The 24,274-nt window shown below is 39.8% G+C and overlaps 1 protein-coding gene across 1 annotated transcript; it reads right to left on the bottom strand.

Annotated features, from left to right (window-relative positions):
• Positions 1 to 842: 842 nt before the first annotated feature.
• On the bottom strand, positions 843 to 6,845 carry LOC133122396 (growth/differentiation factor 10-like). The gene is made up of 3 exons (XM_061232352.1): positions 6,374 to 6,845; positions 2,978 to 3,858; positions 843 to 2,212 (listed from the first exon to the last, which is right to left on the bottom strand). The coding sequence occupies exons 1-3, from the start codon at positions 6,639 to 6,641 to the stop codon at positions 2,021 to 2,023; spliced, it is 1,341 nt and encodes a 446-aa protein (XP_061088336.1). The 5' UTR covers positions 6,642 to 6,845; the 3' UTR covers positions 843 to 2,020.
• Positions 6,846 to 24,274: the final 17,429 nt, after the last annotated feature.

Raw genomic sequence — 24,274 nt, 5'->3', positions numbered from 1 at the left:
TTTGTTATCACTAGAGGCTCGCAGTTAATGAAGATACTGTAAACATGGACACTTGAGGATAATGAGGAATGGACACTGGAAAGTAGAAGCTACGCGAGGTCATCAGCAAACAAGTTTCTCTTCCCACTTCAGGGTCAGCAATGTAGAAGTCCGGAATTCACATTTGGTATATAAATAGAACCTAGAAGTGTTGGTTGGAGTATGTATTGCTAGATAGTTGCATCGTTACAGAGTATGTAACCACCCCCCGGCCCCCCTGAGCATAATTTGCCTTTATTGGATAGTTTGCTGTTATTACACAACCCTGACTTTATGAGTGCAAGATTTTATGTCTAAACAGTACTTAAAAAGTTATAGTTACAGTGCGATAACTTCAATTTACAGCAAGCTGTACATCTTCCGTAAGATTCCTATATGATTCCCTTACCTCATCGGCTGCTGAAGTGCCACATCCCCAGAATTGTTTGCACTCAGCAGCCAAGGTTATACCATGGGAAGCTGACTGAAAGGTTAAGAGCCTTGGGGACACAGCCCCCCCCTCCCCCCTCCCCCATTTTTTTCCACTTCTTCACTGTGTGATCTCACACAGCAGGCAATGTTCAATACTGGGCTGCTTTCATCTGTGAGTGCTTGCCAGAAAACATAGATGAAAGCATGCCAATTAGCAAATTCTATTTGGGTGGAAAGAAGAATTCTTTTTAATTGCCTTCATTTCATTTCTTTAATTCATTAAACACAAAATAATGACAGTAAGAATGGAAAAACTGAGGCTCCTGCCCATTCAATCTATTTCCAGTAGTACAATACAGCCCACTGAGATAGAAAGACAAGGGAGAACTGAGTAGAAACTCAAAACAGGAACTAATCATTTTATTTAAAAAATTACTGCTGGGACAACATTATACAGTAATAAGGGCATGTATGACTATGCAAAGATTACTTACAATAATTTGGTTTATTGAACAGTTATTCTGGCAAATAATGATAGTTCATTCTTCATAATTTACAAGCCTTGAAATGCCAGCCAGAACACCAAATTGATACTAAGAAGTGATGAAAAACTTGTGCAAATGAAAAATCTATACAACAAATGTTTCTTGCTGTTTTTAGAGAATGTGAAACCAAAAAATATAAAAGAAAGATGTTATGATAGTTTGTTATATATTGCAAACTTTATCTTGGTACAGTTTTTTACAAAATGATACAACACAATATATAGTATGTACACTGTGTAGTATGACTATAGGTAAACATAACTATCTGATAGCACACCTTTTTACATTTCACAAATCATAGAACTGATTAAATTATCGATACCACCAGAAGCACACAACACAATTACACTGTTAATCAAGGAAAATTGGGAGATTAAATAATGCTCATAATACTGGTAACATAATGTTATTACAACAAAATAGCAATATTATAGAACTGTAATAACAATATGACAGGTTAGCTGCATTTCCCCGTCTAATGATACACGTGGGCCCCTCCAACTAAATCTGTGGATTGCCTTTGAAGGTCTTTGTTCAGGAATTTTCGACGTTTCACCAGACTTCACACATTGTATGTTTAAGTGGTTGAGCACACTCCATAATATGTGATAAGGCAATAGACAGAGTAATTCTGGAACTAGTCAGGTGTAAGTATACTCCTATTAACCTGTACGAGTATGTACTCGAGCCGGTAATATGGACAAATGGAGTGTGGACAGTTCAGTCACAGGGTTAGGGTTAGGGTTACTGGATTACTGGCTACAAGGAGCAAATGTGTCAATGCAGACAACTGTCGGTGATGTACTTTTCCGACTGAAGGCTATTAACAGTGTTGAGATTGGTGTGCTTTTTGTCCTAAAGCCTCACTCCTGGTTCGACATTGACTGTTGATTTGCAGACCACCTCTTAGCTGTGCTTCACACAACACATTCCCTCCATCAGATCAAGTCCACATTTCTCCAAGCTGGTAGGATATTGGTCCGACTAATATTTTAGTATTTAGTATATTCATTCACTCCTGGGATCTATCGACAAGCACAAGTCTGGACAGACATGTTGGGGTAGATTTTTAACACCATGTTCTTAGCCTCATCCAGGAACAGGACGCTCTGGGAGCTCATTTTGTCCGGAACGCAGCAGGGCTCAGGGATTCCTGGAGTAATTCCCACTGCTTTCACAATGCTCTGTATGGTGGCGTGATTGGATGGTCGGAGAATCTATCAAGGCAAAGAAAACAAAACATTTGGGGTGTCAGAAAGAACTTGCCTCCTTGAGGGAAGGGTTTTCTCTGACCCACCCACACACTGCATACTGATGAGGATGGCAAGTTCAGTCAAGTACAGATCAAGTGAAGTATCACCCCTTAAATTCTCGGGGTGACAGATTTACTAAACCAACCGATTTAGATTGAATTCACTATTACTGATGAATAGTAATAGGGGCTAACATGTTTCTTTAGCCTTATCTTCAATAGAAAGTATTGAATGTAGACATAAAACATGAAATGGTAAATGGCAGGCATTTACATTAGCGCCTTTATCCAAAGCGCTGTACAATTGATGCTTCTCCATTCACCCATTCACACACTGACGGCCATGCAAGGCCCCAACCAGCTCGTCAGGAGCATTTGGGGGTTAGGTGTCTTGCTCGGGGACACTTCGACACAGCCCAGGCAGGGGATCGAACAGGCAACCCTCCGACTGCCAGAAGACTGCTCTTACTGCCTGAGCCATGTCGCCCCATGAAAAAAATATATTCTGTGTATGTTTGCCTATTTGAAAGATGCAACTGATTAACTCTTTAAATTGGATGTTTTAACTCTATCAACAATATTCACTGAAGGCTAAATTGATAGTCTTATAAAAGTGCAAAGTTTGACAAGTTAAATGTGATGACTCAACAAACCAAAACGTGTTCGTAAAAGAAAAGAGGAAACTTGCATTTAGGACCATAAGTTATTAGTAGGACTCTATCTTTCTGACCTTGGGGAGGGGGAAACCGCAGGTCCCAGAGCAGTAGAAGGCGTCAAATGATTTTGGGGCGATTATCCACTCGCTCCAGCCGACATCGGCAAAGTCCACCTTTAGGTAGCGCCTGGCGCAGACACGCGGCTCGCTCCACTGGCGCCTCCGGGCCTTCTTCATGGTCTTCTCGTCAAAGCTCAGGACCTGGGGCTCCCCCGAGCCCCTCCTCTGGCTCTCCTTCGTCGAGGACTTGGGCTTCGGTGGCAGGTAAGCTCTTTCCCACAGCTCGCCGTTCTTCAGCGTGCGGTAGTCCACCTCCGGGAGCTCATTGTCTTGGACGGGGTCCCTGACGTGCGTGTCCCTCCTCACCCGTGCGTCGGGGAAGGTGTTGGGAGACCGAGTGGGCGCCTCGCCGAGGGGGAAAGGGTCGTACCTCTGTAGGGTTGCAGCTACACTGTTCGGCTCTGATATAGCCTGGTCATTGGCGAAGACCAGCACGTACGGCAGGTTGGATGGTGAGATGTGGTCTTGGTGCCCCTGGTACCCGGCAAGAGAGCTGAACTTGACCCGAACGATGGGTTCGCTCATCTTCCTGGCTTCTTTGACTATGTGAGATATGTCCTTAGATTGCCACGTGCCCCTCTTGTGGGGGAAGAAGGTGATGTTTCCCAGCAGGGTCCCGTGGCTGTTGTTCGGAGAGGTCGCTCTGAAGATGAGGTAGAAGGGGGGCAGCTGCTGGAGGTGTTGATGGCGGCAGGAGGAGGTCCTGAAACGCTTGCAGGACCAGGAGTGCTGCAATGGCCGCTGGTTGAAGAAGAAGTGGACAGTGGCTGACAGTATCTCCTCAGACTCTGTGATGGAGGTCAAGTTGAACCGGTAAAAGTCCTGTGTGGCGATGTCTACATTTTAAAAAAAATAAAGAATTGAAGAAAAGAATGGTACAGGAATGGTCAACATTCATTCTAACATCTTTCGGTTTGAATAACAGTGTTATATTTCCTTTGCGTGTGACTCCCGGTGAGGTATATGGGATAGGAAAGACATTCGCTCATGCATTACTTTGGACTCAAGCTCGGCCATATGGAAATGCTTATCTAAAATAACCTCACGGTTTCTATTCTATGAGTCTCTAATAATGTCTGGCTGCTTTTAATCGGAGCTAATCAAACAGTCGCACGTACATCAAACTGTTGTGACACCTTGAAGGTATTACTTTCTGTGATCCCTTTATTCCTATAATTAGAATGCAATGATACGTGAATATATAACAGGCCGTTAAGAAATGGGTCTAGAAAGACTACTGGATATTCCCCCAATATCAAAGGAGAAAATGTGAACTTCATTTTTCTCTTTGGCATTGAGGAACTAGTCTGTCATTTGAAATAATGGCACCAGGTTACAATATTTAAAAAAAAACACAATCCACCAGTCAAAAAACTCCAGCAAAAAGTATGTATGAGCTCGAGAGCATCACATTTTGGTGGTGTTGTCATCATATATCACAGTAGGATGGTATGTCACAAAAAAAATTCCACATACGTAGGTTTGATCCATAGGAACAATGTGGCCAATTTGTAATGAACACCAAATTTACAGGGAACTTGAGTTACTTTGGGAAACTTTGCATATGAAGAAAAGAGTCATAAAGGGGACCTCTTGGGTATAACCTTATTTGTTATACCATTTAATGTCATCAAGTACCCAGTGAGAATGCAGCGGCAATGCTGTGTATTGGAATCAATCAGCAATGAATGTTGTTGTTGTCAGCTGTATATTTGTTCTTCACAGTACTCTTGAGGCACACTGGGAACGTAGCAGCATGCTGAAATTCTTGGTATGTTACTAACCAGCCAGGATGAATTATAGCCCAGATATAACCGTGTCATAGATGTACAGGTTAGGGAAGAGGGGGCCTTTGTTTAAAGTATCCCCTTTAAAAAAATGCAAAATGTATCTCTATCAATTGTTATTTTGCAGAATGTACATTTTTGGGTTAAACTCTGCAATTATAACATTAAAATACTAGCTCAAAACGGCCAGATGCTGTGAGATCATAGGAAAAATGACTACTTTTATGTTTGCAATCTTTGTCCTTTAAAGTCTGTGTGTGGCCCTGCTGTCATTGTTTTATTCTTTCAACTAATATCATGCACTTATTTCAAAGGAACATGTACAGCTTTCAATGCAGGAGTATTAATTTATGGCTAATATGGAGCACTTACAGAGATAAAAATTCCATAACAATACTATGGTACTGCTAAATAGCATCTAGTTTGTGTGGTCAATCCATTGTTCATCTTGCTGCATGTTATGTTGGCTTGTTAAGGACACAAGTGCTTACCACAATTATATAATCAATAACAATTATCCCAGACAAAATAAATAAATATATACATAATGATCGAAACCAAACATTAAATTAAAAAAGGCTAATATTACTAGTTTTACAAAGTGCTGTTTATTATTATTATTATTATTATTATTATTATTATTATTATTATTAGTAGTAGTAGTAGTAGTAGTAATAGTTGTGGTAGTAGTAGTATTATGAAGAAGATTATGAAGAAGAATATTTGACATAGGATTATTATTATTATTATTATTATTATTATTATTATTATTATTATTATTAAGTAGAAGAAGAATATTTGACATAGGATAGCAACTGGCAACACGACTCGGAGCAGAATAACCATGTCACATTCATAATAAATACTCATCTCCTGCTCAGCCCGAAGTTGTTAGTAACCGACAGATGACTTGCAAAAATTCTCAGACAGAGGAAATACAATCTTTTGATTCCGACAGAAAAAATGCAGTTGCGCTGAAGGGAAATTTATATTGTGTCTGGAAATGAACTTCACTGATAGGTACAATATATGATAGATGTGCGACGGTGAAGAGTTACTTCTAACCATATGTAGAGGTGGCGCTGTATGACTTCAGTTTTTTGAATTACCATACTGAACTGCTTGATGGGCTTATCTCACAGAAGACTGATCACCCATCAATATATTCAACTGAGTTGATAATAGTTCAGTTTTTTCTGATAAAGTATATTTCAGTCCATATGTAGCCTATAAAGTATATATCTCTCTTAGAGATTAAGCGAGATGATAGATATGCATATCGCAATTATAGGCTATACTTTAACAGAATACGATTTTTCACAATGCTACTTTTTAAAAGTAAGAACACAGAAAAAAACAATACAAATGAAAAAATTTACCACCGAATACAATTCCGAAATACATCAGCAATGTGGACAATTTGCAACCAATATTAAAGCATGCAGGTCAATACGTTTCCGTAACATGTTTCGAAACGTTGCAGCATCGCCTGTAACTGGCAAATTGTATTCCATTTTTCATTAGTGGGCAAAGAATAAGTACATATTAAAATTCGCTAACTCACCTGCACTTGCCTTTAAACTTCTAACAGTATTGCCGTCTCTCGGGCGGTTGAGCTCTTTGTTGTATTTATCATAGAGCTTGAACATATGTATTGACACCATGTCTCGCACCGATCTGTCAGTCGTTGAGGTGTCCCAAGTTTGACCATCCGCTGCATCAAATACTCCGCTGTCCTGCCCATTTATGATGGCATCCTCAGACGCGGCTGTTCCGAGTCGAGATTTTAAACAGAGGGATACAAGCAAAAGAAACACGAATATAACTGACATTATGCCGAATATTTTCCAGGATTTGCAGGTTTTATTATAGCCTTGTTATAGGAAAAAAGTTTGAACATAAATGATTAAAATATAGATCACAAATAAACGTATCAAAATCAGTTTTATATCCAGGTTATTCAAATGTGTTATCTTGCGATGCTCAACGTGCACATCCACTGAAACGTCTGATGTAGACTTAACGCGGTCCCAACACTTAACACACTTGTTTCTTCTTACCGCCAGAAGCCAAGTGGTAACGTTGAAGCAGTGAATGATGCTGACGTCTTCGGCTACCAGCCAACGAGTGCAGTCGCTACTGCGCAACATCTCCATTGGAAGCCGCCTGAAGTCAAAAGTAGAAACGCACCATCTCCATCAAAGTGCAACAGAGTCAGCCCAATAATATACAATAAGGGGAGCATTTCAACGGAACCAAATGAATAACCGAATAAATTAGATTCAAATTCAAATTCGATGTTTACATATACTACAACCACTGACTGCAAAGCTTGATTAACAACAACAGCACATTGAACATTAGTGGGCTCCACAGTAATACAATTGCAGGTCTGTCAGCAGTAAATGTCCTTGTATTATTATTATTATTATTATTATTATTATTATTATTATTATTATTATTAAAGGTTATACAGCCTAAACTTATACCACATATTATATGTCATAGGAATGTGGTAGAACCTGTGCTGTAAGGGTCAGTGTGCCGACTTTGTGCAACTTCAACAACACCACCCACCCCCCCTCCAACCACCGCCGCCATGCTGGATTTTTCTGGATAGTGTGACAGTTTTTTCATGTTCTTGCCAAATGATGTTAATAAATAGCAGAACTGTGGGCTGGTAGGAGATTCGCTGTGGGGCTCACACTCTCAATCCGCTTGCCCCAGACCACCGAACAGCTAGAGGTCCATTGGCTTGTAAACTGGATCATTATTAGCATTTCGACATCCATTCAAAAGTTTTGTGAGGAGCCAGCTGCAATTTGGAATAGCCTGCCAGCAGTTCGGAATGGAAACAAAAATCCATGCCTCATACAAAAGGATTTTTAATTTGTCTCAAAAGCACAATCCCACCCCATCCAAAACCAGAGATTTGCTTACAGGTTTTATTAACCTCTGCATCAACAAGTTCAACTGAAAGACACTTCTGTCCAAAGCATGCAACTTCCAAAGCTAATATTGCAAACAACATCAAGCACAGATATCCCATACATATTAACACCACAACAGCATGAACTATACAACTATTATACTATGTACACTACATATACTATATATTTAGTGCAAATAGTGTACAAAATACATATATTTACAAAAAAGAACAGTTTATCAGGTATCAGGGATGTAAGCTGCAATATAAGGGTTAGATGTAAGCTGTATGCATCTATGCTGTAAGTATGTGTCAGGTTTATTACTTATTAAATTAATTTAATTTGATCCAAACTCTGGCTATGGAAATAAAAATTAAAAACAAAACTGGTTAAGTACAAAGTACACTGTTGTAGTATTTGTTTTCAGGGATGCCAGGCAGAACTCACATTACGCAATAACACTGTTCATCAATCAAGAGAATGAGTTGTTTCGCCTAATTTCCAGTATGATCCTATTACTTGCTCCATCTTGTCTTTTATTGTTGCTTTGAAAAGACCACATGTTTCCTTTTGTTTCACTTTGAGGCATACATCTACTCACTCCTTGGCCTTAACCCAGTAATAATGACTCCATTTGTATCTGTTCAGCAGCCATTCATTAATACGCATTGCCCACTCGATGCCATTACTAATCAAGTCTATTACCATGATATATTGCACTTGAAATTATACGGCATCGTATCATTATTAGGTTAGAAAGATACATGACGACTGATTTTAGATACGTTTTCTGCAACTGACAGCCACAATGAAATCGGTTTGTCACATACAGCTGTTTGGAGCTGACTTATAACCCTCAGGCATCTGATTACGTTTGGCAATATAATTAGTGTTCGTCATTAAATGGCCACTGCCCTCCTTCAGATACATTTTGATTGCTTTAAAGCTGAAGGAATGCACCTTTTGATCTTTGACAAAATATGTAATATACACTAAAATATTTGTTTGTATTACATTGCTTTTTGAGAAGTTTTAGGAAAGGGATATTTCTCCATAAATGATTTATTTTCATGAATTTTCTTGCATGATGTACTGTATATGAATAGGACTGACAGGAAAATGGGAATTTATCAAATCCGAGTATGTGTGATGTGTGTATCCCAAACGGTGAGAAACTACCTAATTTAACCATTGTACTCCTTTGTTTTATTTTAGGCCCAGAGATCCATTAGACAACATTTGTGTCTCTATCTCTATCCAGTTTTACATGTCCATTTTCCAGTGTCTCTCATGAGCTTTTTAGAGGCTGTTTTATTGACTGTTTTTGTGGCTCAGTGATATCAATGACCCTCTGTTCTGATTGGCTGTCTAACTCCAATAAACCGAACACTGTCTATGCCGAGCGATTGGATTTATTCCTGCTGCAAGGTGGGCTGAAGTAAATTAGTGCATCGCAGTGATTTCATCATTTCACAGATATCCAAGCAGCTTGTTTTTGTCAATCTTGTGCCAAATCCTTCATGTGCTGAGCTGCTTTAGCAGAGACTTCCTCGCCAGCTTGTTCTGCCACCTCAGCTACCTCCATGTCCTCCACCATTGCTGTGGTCTCTGTTACAGCAAAGATCACAGGCACATCCCAGGCAGTCACACCCACCATTCCAGTAACAATACTGTGCCCCACCTGTAAAAGAAGCAATGGAACCCCAAATGATCTTGTACAAACACCTGAATCACTAGCGAATATACTTAAATATATACCAAAGCAAAGCAAAGTTTCCCATTGCCAGCTTGGGTGGTTACAAGTGCATCATTGCATAATTGAGAGAGAGACAATATTGAGATAGAGAGAGAAGTTGGAGAAGGAGAGGTAGAGTATGGCGGTGGACCTAAAGATGATGGAGGCCAAAAAAGAGAGGATAGAGAGGAAGATATTTGAGGAAGAAAAGACATGGAGTGGAACATACTGAAGAAGAAGCAAGTGAATGATAAAGGAAACATAATAAATAGAGAGAACCGTATGGATGAAGACACATCAGATGGAGCAGGAGAAGAAGAAAATTATACTGATGATGGAATTAGTGGACATGGAGGAGGAGATAATCTGGCCAAAAACACCTAAGCTTGTCTTAATGGAAAGAGAGACATGGGTGGACATGAATAAAAATAGATTCTCATGTTCCTTCATAAATCAGAAAGAAGACAAGAAGTACCTTCTTAAAGATGAAAAGGAAAAGAAAACATGTGCTAAGAAATGTAGATCAGCTAGCTATCCTGAAGTTCTGGAAAAATTGGAAGAGACAAAGGCAGACTGCACGTGGAATAGTAGGTATTCTTACTTATATTTTACACTATACTGTGGCAGATAGGGCTCGGTTTTTGGGAAGAAGGCACAGCAATCCGAGGACCACACCCACTGGTGAAGTGGGCAGACACCTGGACTACATGATGAATTAGCCCAGGCTTGTAAATGCTCTTTCCCGCAGTAGGCGTCTGAGACCGGGGAACTACAGACAAGAGAGCTGTGGTGAGAGAGAGAGCCGGGGCTGAAGGTCACAGAGCTGACAAATGACAGAGCGGAAGCTACAGAGCCAAAGCTACAGTTTGGTTTTGTTTATTGTCATTATCTTAGCTTGTTGTCTTGAGCACAATTCCGGGAGGGTGACGGGCAAAGACCCTTTTGTTTATTCATAATTTGCACTCTCGCTCCCCCCTCACCCCTCCCGCCGCAACTGAATAAAACACCGGTGCAATCTGGTCAGTCACTACTTACCTGTGTCCATCTCTTCTGTCCACCCAGGTGACATATACATTGAAACTGAAGATTCACATATGTTTTGCCAGGAGCTTTTGCTTTTCCAGTCATTAATATGACTGGAAAAGGGATGAAGAACCTCAAGATAATGATGAATGAGGAAAGAGAAAAAATTAAGGGAGAGATTAAATTGTATGCAGGCCATGAAAACCTGTTTTGGATGAATCCAGAAATGCTGTTTGATATGGCTGTGATTAACATGAGTGGGCAATTTGGAGTCTGGAATCTTCAAGAAAATCATCAAGAAATTAGCTCAGTTGGCTTTTCTATCACATTGTGGGATTTGGGTTTATGCTAAATGCAGGAAATAGAACACACAGGTCCACAGAAATAGTAAAAACATGGGATTATTGAACAGGGTGAAGTATGGTGGGTAGTTTCTCTACAGTAACAGTAACCATAAAGGCCTGTTTTCGATCGACCCAGAAATGCTGTTTGATATGGTTATGATGGTTATGATTAAGCAGGCTGAACGCATTAGACAGCTGGGAGGGAGAGATTGAATCTGGAATTTTCAAGAAAAGATGTCAAGATATGAGCCCTTTTCCATTTAGCTATGGGATTTGTGTTTACCCTAGATGTTGGAGGTCCATAGCAATGGATTTGCGATTACCTGGAATCTTCCAGAAAAGACCACAAAATTAGCTCATCTGTCAAATTGTGGGATTTGGGTTCATGTCCCATGTAAGAGGAATAAACAGGCAACTACAGAGTTGCTGAAGCTGAAACTGAGCAGTTTTCAAGACCAAGAACAAGACATGCCCAACTTTACATTGTTGTGTGTGTGTGCACACATGCTCATAATTCAGATATGGCATGGTTTAAGCACATTATCTGTATGACAATGAATTTACTTTCTGAAGCCACTGGACTGTACGTGCGTATATGTTGGGGTTTTATGTTGTCTTATCAGAAATTGTATTTCCAGGAGATAAATGGAGTACATCTCTAGAAGATGTCAGAGACATCATTTTGTATTTTGGGGGTTGGTACTGGTGGACCAGAGTTCAGTGTGAATAGGCAAACCTTGCAGGAGATTTCAATAACAATAACAAAGTTCTTAAAATATGTTTGAGATTGTTTTCCATCATTTACCCACATCTGGGAACCAAAGCTTAAAAGCTGGAATCTCTGGGACACCTGCACTGGGTCATTTCGGGGAAATAAAAAACAATGTATCCTGCCTTACGGAAATATACAAATCATTTCCATCCTGTACATTTGTTAGATCATATCATTTTGTCCCCTGAACCAGAAACAACATGAAATGGAATATTTGTATCAGTGTTTTGATGAGTCATAAATTGTAGTTTGACAGAATTGTGGATGGCGAGAAAGTTATCTGATGCAACTGTACCTTGAATTTGGTCATCTGAGACTCACTGAAGGATTGTTTGTGTGATCCAGCAGTTACCTCACTGGACTTTCATCAAAATGATTTCACCATTAACTACTCTCTCACAGAATATTGCTTTCTGTACAGGCTTTCACAGTATCCAAGCGTTACATCACCCATCTCAAATTTGAATTTTTCCGCAGTCTTCTGTCATCAAATAGGGGGAACATTTCTTTTATAGTGCATGAGAAGCCAGCTGCTTCATCTGCCCATTTGACCTCTGAACAAATTCTCCGCTAGAGCTTTAAGCCATTTTGAGGTGTTGTGTTAAGGTCTATGCTTCTCTGACACCATTTTGAGGAGTGAACACACAGTTGGATAGATTGCCAAGCACCACTTTCTTAGTTATTTGATTCCTTTTCTTTCAGCCCTTGGGGGGACTGGAGGGTTGGGCATGCAACTGACTTACTTCAGCATAACGCGAGGGTTCAATTTACAGGCTGACTAGAATTTTTACAGTTTGCGCTCGGCCCATTGAACAGTTGACACGTATTTATTTTTTCAATGTGGCTTTGGAACTAAATAATGTGTGCTCAAATAGTCCTCGCACTGAACCCTCTGAGTGCAATGTAACAAGCAACGTAACTTTTTGTACTCAAGGGGTCTGGCTAGTTTAGTAATGTACTGGAAGGATACTGGCAAACCTGCTAAGCAGGGTTGGCATTGTCATATCATCTGAAATTCAACAGCCCACAGATCATATCATTGATATGTGAGTAGTTCACTCTTACTCATCTGTGTCTGCGTTTATTTTTCAGTTGGTCACAACCCTGTCTTTCTTGGCCTCTGGTGTGTGTGCGTGTGTGTGTGTGTGTGCACCTGTACCACTTAACCAATCAGAGCTTGATTAACCTCTAAAAGATTGCCATGGCAAAAATATCCATTAACAGGCAAGAATGAATAATGTGCAACTAAAAATAAGTTTCCTTGTTGGTTTTGCTGATTTGTGTTTGTGATGCATTTCTCATTAATGAGGACTGAATGAACATAATTTTTTTTTTTTTTTACATTTTCATAGCTCTCAGAGCCTCTTGATTTCTTGTGTATTGCCTAAGCTGACAAACTATGCATTTACTGTTTGCACTGTTTATTTGGCTCAGTAAATAAATAAAACATGCACCCTGGACAGAGACTAGTCAATATAAACCTATAGTGAATCCAAAATGTAACAAATTCACAATCATAATAATATGCTCTCCTAACCTTGATTAAAACCCATAGACTCTTCTTGGGGTTATAAATTAGGGAACCAATCCCCCGATAAGAAATTTTTCTCAGTGATGGTCATTTCAAGTGTCTAGACTCATTCAACACATTTCTCTACCTGTGTACATTTCAGCCAAGCCGTTTCTAATATCCAGCCAATGAAAACACACATTCTGCCAGGTTTCGGGGCTAGGAGAGGGTGGGGGCGGGGGTTTGAGGGCAGAACTTCCTCAGGGTATTCAGATTCATGCAGCCAGTAAAATATAGTTTGCAGCCGCTGGGCAAAAGCCTAACAGTCGATAAAGCTGATTACTGCCATCAGGGGAAATGCCAGACTGCCGGAAATGTTACAAGTGTCAGCATTTATTATTTATGCATCTGCAGACGTGTTACCATTTCCTTACTGTAAACTGTTATAGATATTATCATTATTCGCTTGCCTTAAAAAACACACTGTACATTGTATACAATAAATAAATAAATAAATAAATAAATAAATAAATAAATAAATAAATAAATAAATAAACTGATGAATTTAACAGTACACAGGAAGGGACGCCATTTTAATTACAGGATCCAGAGAGCAGGCGTGCAATTTATAGCATTCATTTCGGCCATTCATCAAATTGGGGGAATCCTTCATCTCCAGAATGCCATGTGAGGTGCTTTATTTCAAGCATGGAAAAATAACATGGTGGAAACCCAGGTGCTCGTTTCGTTTTCTTTAAAATAACGGGAAGTTAACAAAAGGCTTCTGTTGATATTAAATCAATGTTCCTGGACAATTTGGCAACCACATTCATTGAGCAAATATGCGGTTTAGCTTGGGAGGGAAGTAATTGTACATAGGAATACTGTGTGTAGTTGTATTTTGCATCATCACTGAGCATGATCTATTACAGAATCATTCTGTAACAATACTACATAATACTACATACAATAATAACATTACACAACACTTGAAATGCTCTTGTCTCTTGACATGCACATGAGAGCAGTGAGGAAAATAACAGCAGGCAGTAGTTTTTACTGATCAAAGGGGGAGGAACTGGTCTATCACGAAACAGTGTTAACTTTATGTTACGCATTCGTCACTGATATACAGCTACTGCAGCAAATGTAAAAAATAAATACTTGTTACGAGTATATACGAATACTCGGCTCATCCCTACTTGTAACCCACCCATTTCATGTCAGAGATACAAATATGTGGTTGGTAAGTTGGTTCCAAGGAACCCAAAGACCATCCCCCATCCTATGAATGGATGCAGTAGATGATTACCAAAAATCTGAAAAAGTAATTCCAAAGTTTATGGTTTTGGTCTGGAATTTCAGAATTTCAGGCTATGCCACTGACAATATTATGAATTACATCTGGAGAGAGAGAGAGAGAGAGAGAGAGAGAGAGAGAGACCCTCACATTCATTCAGCATGAAATAATTTCATAACTGGCTATGTCAATATTAAAGTGTTTGCATGGGAAGCAGGTTTATGGAAAATTACTGCTCCACATGGAAGTAAACTTTATTTGTAAGTCTCCCATGTCTTGTCCAGTTAAGCAGACACAATTCAACACGAAGACTGTTCAAAATGGGCCACTAAAATTGTTCAAATCTGCCAAGAATTGTGTGGCATTCACAATATCACTTTAGTGATGAAGGCCTAGACCCGTTCTGCTTTAACTGAAACCTCACTTTGTTTGTTCCACTGTTCCCAAGACCAAACCCAAAACTGAAAACTGAACACTTGCATCGTTTGTTGGTTTTGGTTTACTGATTACCAGATTACCCACTGCAATACAAAAAATTGAAAGAAAAACCAAACATGTTTCCTTTTTAATTCCCGGACTGGCGATCCCCTGGGCTCCATATGATGTGTGATGATATGAGGGGAACAGCAGCTCTTTGTCCATACAGAGAGCGGCAGTCTCCATGGAGACACACCAGACCTCGAAACATCACAGGAGGCAAATTATACGCTGCCCCCACCGCGTCCCCATCAACTTTTTATTAGCCATGTGAGCAGGTCATAAAGTTCACCATAGCCCCGTCACAAAATGACAGGCCCATTGCATAACAGTGTTTTTAATGCGGGCTTCGGGAGAGACTCCTCTTATACTTATTACATCTGATATTGGATTTCAGCACTTCATCTCATTCAACAATACCTGAAGCATATGCTGTGCCAGCATGGCCTGTTCTAAAGGTGCTGATTTATTTAAAATTGCCGTTGACTGTTACCCAAAGATACAGTTGAGTCTCAAACATTATTTCACTGCCCCTTCATCTATGGTATACATTTATAATCCATTTCTTCTTCTTTCATTTCACACTGGCCTTCATTAGCCTGCATATTAATTTGAAATTATTATTGATTTGTTATGATGGTTGTGTTTTCTGTCTCCAAACATGTCTTCCATTATAAATGTATGTAATGAGTTGCAGGCCCCATACTTTCAAACTGCATGCAACATGGGTTGCTTCGAACTTTCTGCAATGGATATTTTTTATAAGCCTTTTTTTATTTTTATAAGTGAGTTATTTTCTTGCTGAAAAAAAAGGTTTTATAATTGTGTACCTTGCTTCTCACCCTTTCCATACCTAATTGTTCATGGCACATTCTAGCCCTAATGAGCCGAACATACCAACATACAATACATACTGTAGATGAGGCTGGGTTTGACCACAATCAAGTCTGCTTCAAGTAAGGGGAAACATGCATGACACAATGTTGGTGGCCCGACCAAGGTGCAGTTAGACTCAGTGTTATGGAAAGTCTTAAAGTCACTGCCAGCACATTCCACCACAACATCAGTTTTTACTGTTGTGAGAACAACGCTATGGTTCGAGATTGACAGCCTTAATGAAACACACATGTGGGGAGACCTTAGCAAGCGTACTAGCACCAATGTCTAAGAAACATAAAAGCTTGCCTGCATAAATTAGCACCGAACCATGAAAACAGCACATTGTGCTGCTGCTGTTTGTGTGTCAGGTTGTGTCAGACATCCATAAAAACCACAGCTGCTCCCGTTATACTTTCACTATTATCTTCACTTGCGCCACCACAAACAAGTACAAATAGTCACAAGAGTTTATGTTTCAGTCACATTCAAACACAAGCAGGTTTAATGTGTTAAAGAAAAGGCTAATGGAGTAGTCTTTTTTGCATTTTGTACAGGCTTGGTCTGGATCCAGACAACATTAGTCTTTAACTTTCATTTGCAATTACCTCATTGTTAACACAAACACAATACTTGTGTGGGAAAAAAATCAGCAGTATAAGATTAAAATGCTGTAAGTTGGCATTTGGAAGTGTTGGTAAGTGTAAAATGAGGACAAATATTCGGAAAGATGCCCTTGTCTCGTGGATTTTATAGTGAATGGATCCCTTCTGTTAAGAAAAAACAGAATCTACATTGTATACTTCTAGAAAGGTGGAAATCTAGGATGAGACACAATTTGACAAAAATTAGCGGAGTGGTTGTATATGACTGGGATCCACAAGTTCGGTTGTTCGATTCCCGGTGTAGCCACAATGAGGTCCGCACAGCCGTTGGGCCCTTGAGCAAGGCCCTTAACTCTGCATTGCTCCAGGGGAAGATCATCTCATGCTTAGTCTAATCAACTGATGTCGCTCTAGATACGAGTGTCTGCCAAATAGTATTAATTTAATGAAATGTAGTGGCTAGTTGCAGTTTTAAGATATCACCGCCATTTTTGTTGGACTTGAAGGAGTGATGTACATCATTCTTTTTGACTATGAATGTAAAAGGTTGTATTTAATATCCCTGAGGATTCATGTATTACCATGCAGTCACCTGTAATGCACCATGGCTTTGCTTCCAGGACCTCAATGGAAAGCCCTTGAGATTGGAGATGATTCCTCCTCATGCTTCCAACGCCACACACATTCAGACCACCATCACGACCCCCACCTCCATTCCAACCCTCAACCAATGTCATGGTAGAATAGAGCTGCTGTACAATATGCTATACAGCCACTTTACACAATATAGCAATATTCAATAGCCCACTCCAGAAGTTAGACACCACACTTACTGAATGTCTGGAGCAAAAATGTGAATCGTGGTCAATCTCATCCCATAACTGTCAAAAGACTGTGTAACGGACTTTGACAACTGAAAACGCCAGTCAGATTTATGCATTATTTTTAAAAATGCCATCTGACATCTTTTCTCTTGCTCTATCTACCGCGTTGTCTTTTCCTAAAGCACCAATTAGTCCCGTAACAAGGCCGTCTGGCAAGAATTTAAGAAAACAAAGACAGAAACGCTCAAAGATGTGCTATAGCACTTGTAGCTGTGTGTGCAAGCTTATATTTCTTTGTTTGAATCTGTCTCCAAAATAGTAATGTTGCATTGCATGACTGCAGAATACCACAGCACGGTCATCCCAGTCTCTGTCTGCGACCACACGCATCAAAACTGCAGCAGCCTGAAGCAGACAGGTCCAGAGCACTTTGCCAAGTTAGTAATCACATTCGATTATACAGGCTCTCTTAGCATTAAGCCTTCATAATTCTGAATTCATAAAACTGGATCACACTACTGATATTAATCCCTTTCCCTTTCTTGAGCAGTATTTTCAATGCAATTTTTTTTGTGCATCAGAACATGTTGCTTTTTTGTTGCTGGAGGCGTGTATTTCTGTACAACCAGAGGGGTCGTCTCGACAGTGAGATCTCTGTTGTGGGGACAAAGGCCCATCTCGCCAGCTGAGAAGTTGTTCAGGCAAAAGCGGGAATTTTTCACAGATCCTTATGTCAAGCTGTCACTAATGCTGGGAGAACAGAGACTGGAAAACAACATGAGCACTGTACTTGTCATGCTGCAATCAGAGCGCTGTACTATTTGTGCTGCTGGTTCAAGCAGACTGTTGGTGGCTGACTGAAGGAGTCACTATTGAGGCAGGTAGCCCCAAACCTGATAGCACTGTTTTCAGTTTTCTTTTCCAGAAAGAAATGGCCCATAAAGAAAAAAATGTCTCATGGCCCTTAAAAGAAAACAAAGTCTAGTTTCATTGCAATCAACTGTTCTAAGGTCATTTTCAGTTTTTGTTTTGTGGCTGACCTGATATGACTTTGACTTTTGACTGTTCACTTTTGCCCGATACCTTACCTCTATTTTTTATTCTAAAAACTACTTGGGCTGCTTCTACTATCTTGTACTGTATCTGAAAAGCATGTATCCAATACACTGAACTCTAATGTTTTATGATCTAATAGAAGGAGGGCAAGAGGAGAAATGTATGGTTTGGTTATTACAGCGGTGAGCTGGGTTTGCGAGAGATTATCTTTGGTGGCTAACCATTAAGCGGCTGGCTAGCATTCGGTAACTTTACAGTAGGTAGCTGTCTTTATTAGCTAACTAAATTCATTTTCGTATCTCAGCTGGCAGGCCATGATAGCTTGGTCCCACCACACAGTACTACTGCTTATATTTTAGGGAGATTCAACCGGCTTATTTCTTCTCCTGGGCTGGAGCTCAGGCCTAGCCTCCTAGACTTTCAGAAGACTTGAGATAAATGGCTTGCGGGGAAAGCGACTACTAAAACAGATGTTTTACAAATTATATTAGACCGTGGTTTTCTTAGCTCACTGCTATCAGACCATAGCCTGTGACGGCCAGAATCATCATGGGGGTGTTTGCAGACGAGGTTGAGAATGGGGGTGTAGACGTTTTTGTATGTAAACAAAGGGCCGCATCCAGTATTCTGCATAGTCTGCCATAACGCTTTATTTTTACAGAATTGTTTAGTAATTTAGAGTAATACCATAAGAAAAAGGTACTGTATATAATAAACTGTGCTTCTATCACAAGATACTGTATATAATAAACTGTGCTTCTACACAAACTTGTCACAATGTGTGATCTTTTAGCTTGGCAGCAGCATAATGATTATTAAAAACCAGCGGAAGTGCAGTATGTTTGTTGCACAAGTTCAGTTGGTTTTACGCAAAACTCTAGGGTTGATTTCACAGACAGTGGAGCAGAGCTGTTTCCTTAATTGCTCCTTTTTTATGCTGTGTTTTCTCCAGACTGCCTCTGCTTATAAAGCTCTTTTATGGTTCCCTCATGCCCTGTACATTTCTTCCCACAATCCTCTGCTCTGTTGTTGCTTGTCATGCATCCTGCCGCCACAGGTCAGAGCGACAGAGTAGATTGTTGCCATTGTCGTCCCGACACACTTGCACCAGCTGGCATTCTCAGCCCATGAGTGAATAAACCATAGTGATCTTTCAGTGACATGCTGGGCTCATTTAAACTCCCCAGGGGGTTTGTGGGGCGAGGAGCCAAGCGCCTGAAGAGGGGAAGAAGTATTTACCAAAAGAAAACACAGAAGCTACAGAAGTCCCTACCACCAAACTAGGGCAATGCTTCATTCTGACAGGAATTCATCCAAATCACACTGAAACCACTAGTTCAGTTGCACTAATGTTGGAAATCAATAAATTCCTTTGTAGACTCTCCAAATTGATGGTAGAGCCAGGACTCAAATGGAAACAAGTTCAAAGTCAGTCAAGTGAAATGATTCTCTCCTTCTTCAGTTTGATATCAGACAGACACTGGCTTCTGAGTCAATGTAAACAAATGGAACCAACGTTTGTTTTTCTTCTGCAACATCCTTGCAAGGGTTTTTCAGTCAATGGGCCTTTGCACACACAAAGTGATTAATGTTCTACCAAATGTGCTGATGCTATATTTTTATTTTTATGTGCTGTGTGGATATTTCTTTAAGAACCCTCTCAGGTTGCTCCACTGTTCCAACCACAGCAAATGGTAGCTGAGAAAGACCTGAAACCCTCTCGCATTGGGACGCTTATCAGATGACTATGACATTAATCTTTTTACAAACTCTCTGCCCATACTGTACATATCAAAGCACACTTTTTTCTTGCAGATGGTGGTGTGCATTCCACCCGTTTAAATACCTGGGCCTCACCACTAAAATGTATTTTTAACGGAGCGTATCATTATCCATTACCATAATGTAAAATTTAACAGTAAGCCCCATTCTCGTTAAAAAATACCTAATTTCCATATTACTCTCCTGTTGGGTCATTATTGAGTAAGTAACCCCCAGAAGTACCTGGAATTTCAAAATGTAGGGGGGTTGGGTCGGAATACTGTCCCAAAGGAAACTCTGAATTGGGGGGCCAGGGACTGGTATCAAAATGACAAAATTAGGGATTAGAAATGGTGGATAGCACCAACAATGACACAAAGGCCAACACCACTCTAGAAAGGTTATGTAAGGTAACTCATGCTCTCACAACTCATTTCTGTACATTTCTGTATGTTTCCCAACCAAAATCTGCATGCATGAAGTCGCACAGGACTACTGAGTATAAAGTCTGTTTTAGTTTAAAATCACCTGGTGGTTCTTCAATCCAATTGCCTAGATTAAATCAACATTGTCCTTAACTTTGAGGAATTTATATGCAAATACACCTTTTTTGGTGAGAAAAAAACTAGAACAAAGTTAACATCTTTAACTGTGTTTATAAGGGTAGCATTTGCATTTGAGTCAAAGCAAAGATCAGTGTTTATTGAAGCCAGACTAGTAAGTTATGCAAAAAAGTTTCAGAACTTTTCACCATCAGAAGTCTTTTAGTTTCTCTTTCATATCCGTCTCTCTTTCAGTTTTTGTAATTGTATTGGATGAAATATGTCAGGCTTTGGGTGAGGAAAGGCTTTTAAGTACATATGCCATGTTGATTTTCTTGTACCTTTAAAGGTCTCGAGGGAAACGAATGCCTTGATTTATGTGAAGAGGCATTCTTAACCATATTTACTGTACAATCATGCAAATCCAAAAAAATGAGAAACCCTAACATTTTCTTAAAAAACACATATCCAGAGATATTTTTTTGAGGAGAAATTAAGCAAATGAATACAGAGGACCGTTAAACGTTTCGCACATTCTTGTCCAAACAAGAATCAAAAGCTCTGCCCTGACCAGTCTTGAGCGAGCAGGCGGTGGTGGAAAAAGCCAGCGTCTGCCGCTTCGCCACACTACAAACATCGGGGCTGGATCGCATCAATGCGGCTTTTCTCCCAGGTGAAGCGCGGCCGCAGAAATCGGCCAGTATAAATCTGAGGGCGGCATGCGAGTTTGTCTTGGAGAAGGGTGGTGTTTTTGCACCTCTCATTTGAGACTCCTCTGTCTCAAGACACCTCTCATTCCTCCTACCAGACTAATAGCTGATCCCAGAACAGTGGCTGTTTGGGTTGTTCATGGCTGAAAACCATGGCTTCACCACCTGGGTGGAAGCAACGGATAAAGTTTAAATTGTTGAAATGATTTCATTTCGGGAAATGGCAAATGGGAGAGATCAATCAAATGCTACAAATGACATATTTCATTATGTGACAAGAATTTCCGATTCGGGAAATAAAATGATTCATGAAGACACCACAAATGGTATAAGGAAGAAAGAGTGCTGGTTTAACCCTTTGAAGAGTCGGTTTTTTAAATGTTTTTCAGTGTTCTAGAGCTCCATTGCTCTAAATTGCAGTAATACCTCATACATTTACTGTAGAACCCAAAGAATCCAGAATGAAGGTCCTTCGGAACACTAAAAGAGATGTTGAAATGCACAATTTTTGAATGAAATGGGTATTGAGTATGTACTGTGCGACATTGTCTGTCTTTTACATGTGTTACATATGACGCTTATTGATTTGGCCACGACAATATCAGACTTGCGTTCAGGATGGCGAACATTAGCTAACGCCAGCTTACGTTCACGAACATATTCACTTTTTTTTCTGTTCGCCATGAACGTTAGCTAATGTCAGCTAACAGTTTGAAAAGGTAGTGCACGATGAACAAAAATGGCAAAAACGGAGAGAGAACAAAAGTGTCCAATTATTTGGCTGTTATACACTTTAATGAATGTAATATTTATATTTGTTTATTTATATTCGTAAGTACATTTGTGTTTAGCAGTCAACATTTAGTATTAATGTTATTTTTTCAATTCCATACCCTGTGCAGTTTTCTCAGGTTCGGATCTCCGAGGTTCTACTGTACATGGAATTCTAATCACATATTTGTGATCTTATACCTTAACCTTTTGAAGAGTATGTTTTTTTATATGTTTTAAAAATATATATATTTTAGTGACCTCCATTGCTTTCAATTACCAGAAATAGTTGTTACATATCAGTATTCAAATGTTCATTTATGACACTTTAAAGGGTTAAATGGTTAAGAAGGCTAAAGAACCAAATGGAAGAAAGCAAAGGGGAAAAGAGGAAGGAACCATTTTGCCATATCAATACAACAAAGACAACCCATATCAGTTGTACAATAAAAGCGCTTTGAGGTTTTTGGATCAAAGGTACTATATCAATGGTAGTCATCGCCATAGTGATTGTAACCTGTGCTTTGATAATTTACAAAAAGAACAAATAAACAGTGTGATAAGATCGGTCCAGAAGTAAGTTAGACTAAATTGGATCCCACAGCAAACATATCACCCACATTGCTAAAGGATTGTTATGCAGGCACACTGAAGCACATGCATGTATTGCACAGCTTATAGTTAGTGATCTGTCTCTCTTTGGGTGCATTTGTGTATGGGTGTGTATGTGTGCATCTGTGTGTCTATGTGAGCAAGCATGTGTATATATAAATATGTATGCTTGCAAGCATGAATGTGCATTCATGACTAATGTCTTTATTCTATATTTAGCAGGCCTGTCTGCTAGGTGTAGTGTCCCATTAAAAATAACTGTGGCATCAATACAGTGAATACTGGCATACCATACAGTTTAGAGAGAGGCGGTTAGTGACTGTGTGGGCTCATTAGCGTGCACTGCTGTCGGCCAAGCACGTTTTTATTGAGGTCTAATAGTCCTGCTGTCTAAACAGTCCAGAATCACCAGGCTGCAGTCAGCCCTCATTATGAGTAATTTACTATCTCTGCCACTGCTTCCAGCTCAGTGTCCAGATACCGCGCTATTTTTGATTACACGGACCCACCAGCAGGGCGGTGGTCTCTCAGTTATTACGGTAAGAGCATAGTTTGGTCACAGGGCAAACTGACCTGTTTTCTGTGGCATTGAAACCACTTGGATTTGTATGTGACCTAATGCCCATTCATAAGCTAGTTTTGAGCTATCTTGGGTTCAGGATGTGAGGGCTTCTTGATTTAAGAAGGAACATTTGTTCCTTATACTGTATATAGTATATTCATAATGTAATATTGCATCATTTTACTGTCACTACAATACATTTTACAACCACCGCTCATACATTACTTTACACAACGCAGACCCTCCTCAGATATTATTTGAGTTCTAATGACAGCAAAGATAAATAAATAAAATACTGCCGGTTTCTTTAATCAAAGTCTAAGAAACATTTTTCTTTTGTTTCCAGTACGCCAGTATGAGAAGTCCTGGATGATTTTCCTGCCAGATTTGGTCGAAATGCCACCAGTGAATACCCTGTGAAAATGGAGTGTGTAATTGAAAGAAAAAGGGTTTTTTGAAAAGTTTTCTTTTGGCAGAAGCAGCAGGAGAGTATTTTCAATATGGTCAAGTATTGGGATGGTTGCCAGGTGAGAGGCTCTGGTCTTTTCCCATGACCACCCGTGCTTTGGGCGATGTTGTAGGGATAAACGAGCCCCACGCCATGAGGCCCACTCTCTTCCTGCTGTGCCTCTCATAAGAGGAAACTGCTAATCACCCCAATGATAAATGCTCTTATAAGTGTTCATTCGTCATGCTTACAAGTGATGGGTTATGGGTATAAATCTCAAAGTGGCTGAAACTAAAGCATGCGTTTTATATTCCATTTCCGCAGTCAGTGTGAGTCGGACATCGCTATTGTTTGTCGGTGTTTGGTGCCTTTAGCAGCTGCTTCAAGGCAACAAAGAGGAAGAAAAGCATTTCTTGAGGTTTTGTCAATGGTTTTGGTTACACTGTATGCGAATCCCAGAAAATCCATATGAAAATGTATGTTTAAGCATTATTCCTTTAGAGAAAGGACAAACAAATAATTATTACCAGTAGCGCTTACAGTATATATATAAGTATAATGTTGTTTGGAGTTTTGACAAAGTTGTTTAAAATACAGAATGGAACAC

Source organism: Conger conger, chromosome 2 (genome assembly GCF_963514075.1).
Source record: "Conger conger chromosome 2, fConCon1.1, whole genome shotgun sequence".
NCBI lineage: Eukaryota > Metazoa > Chordata > Actinopteri > Anguilliformes > Congridae > Conger > Conger conger.
The sequence above is the reverse complement of the archived record's forward strand: the minus strand, read 5'-3'. Positions and strand labels throughout refer to the sequence as shown.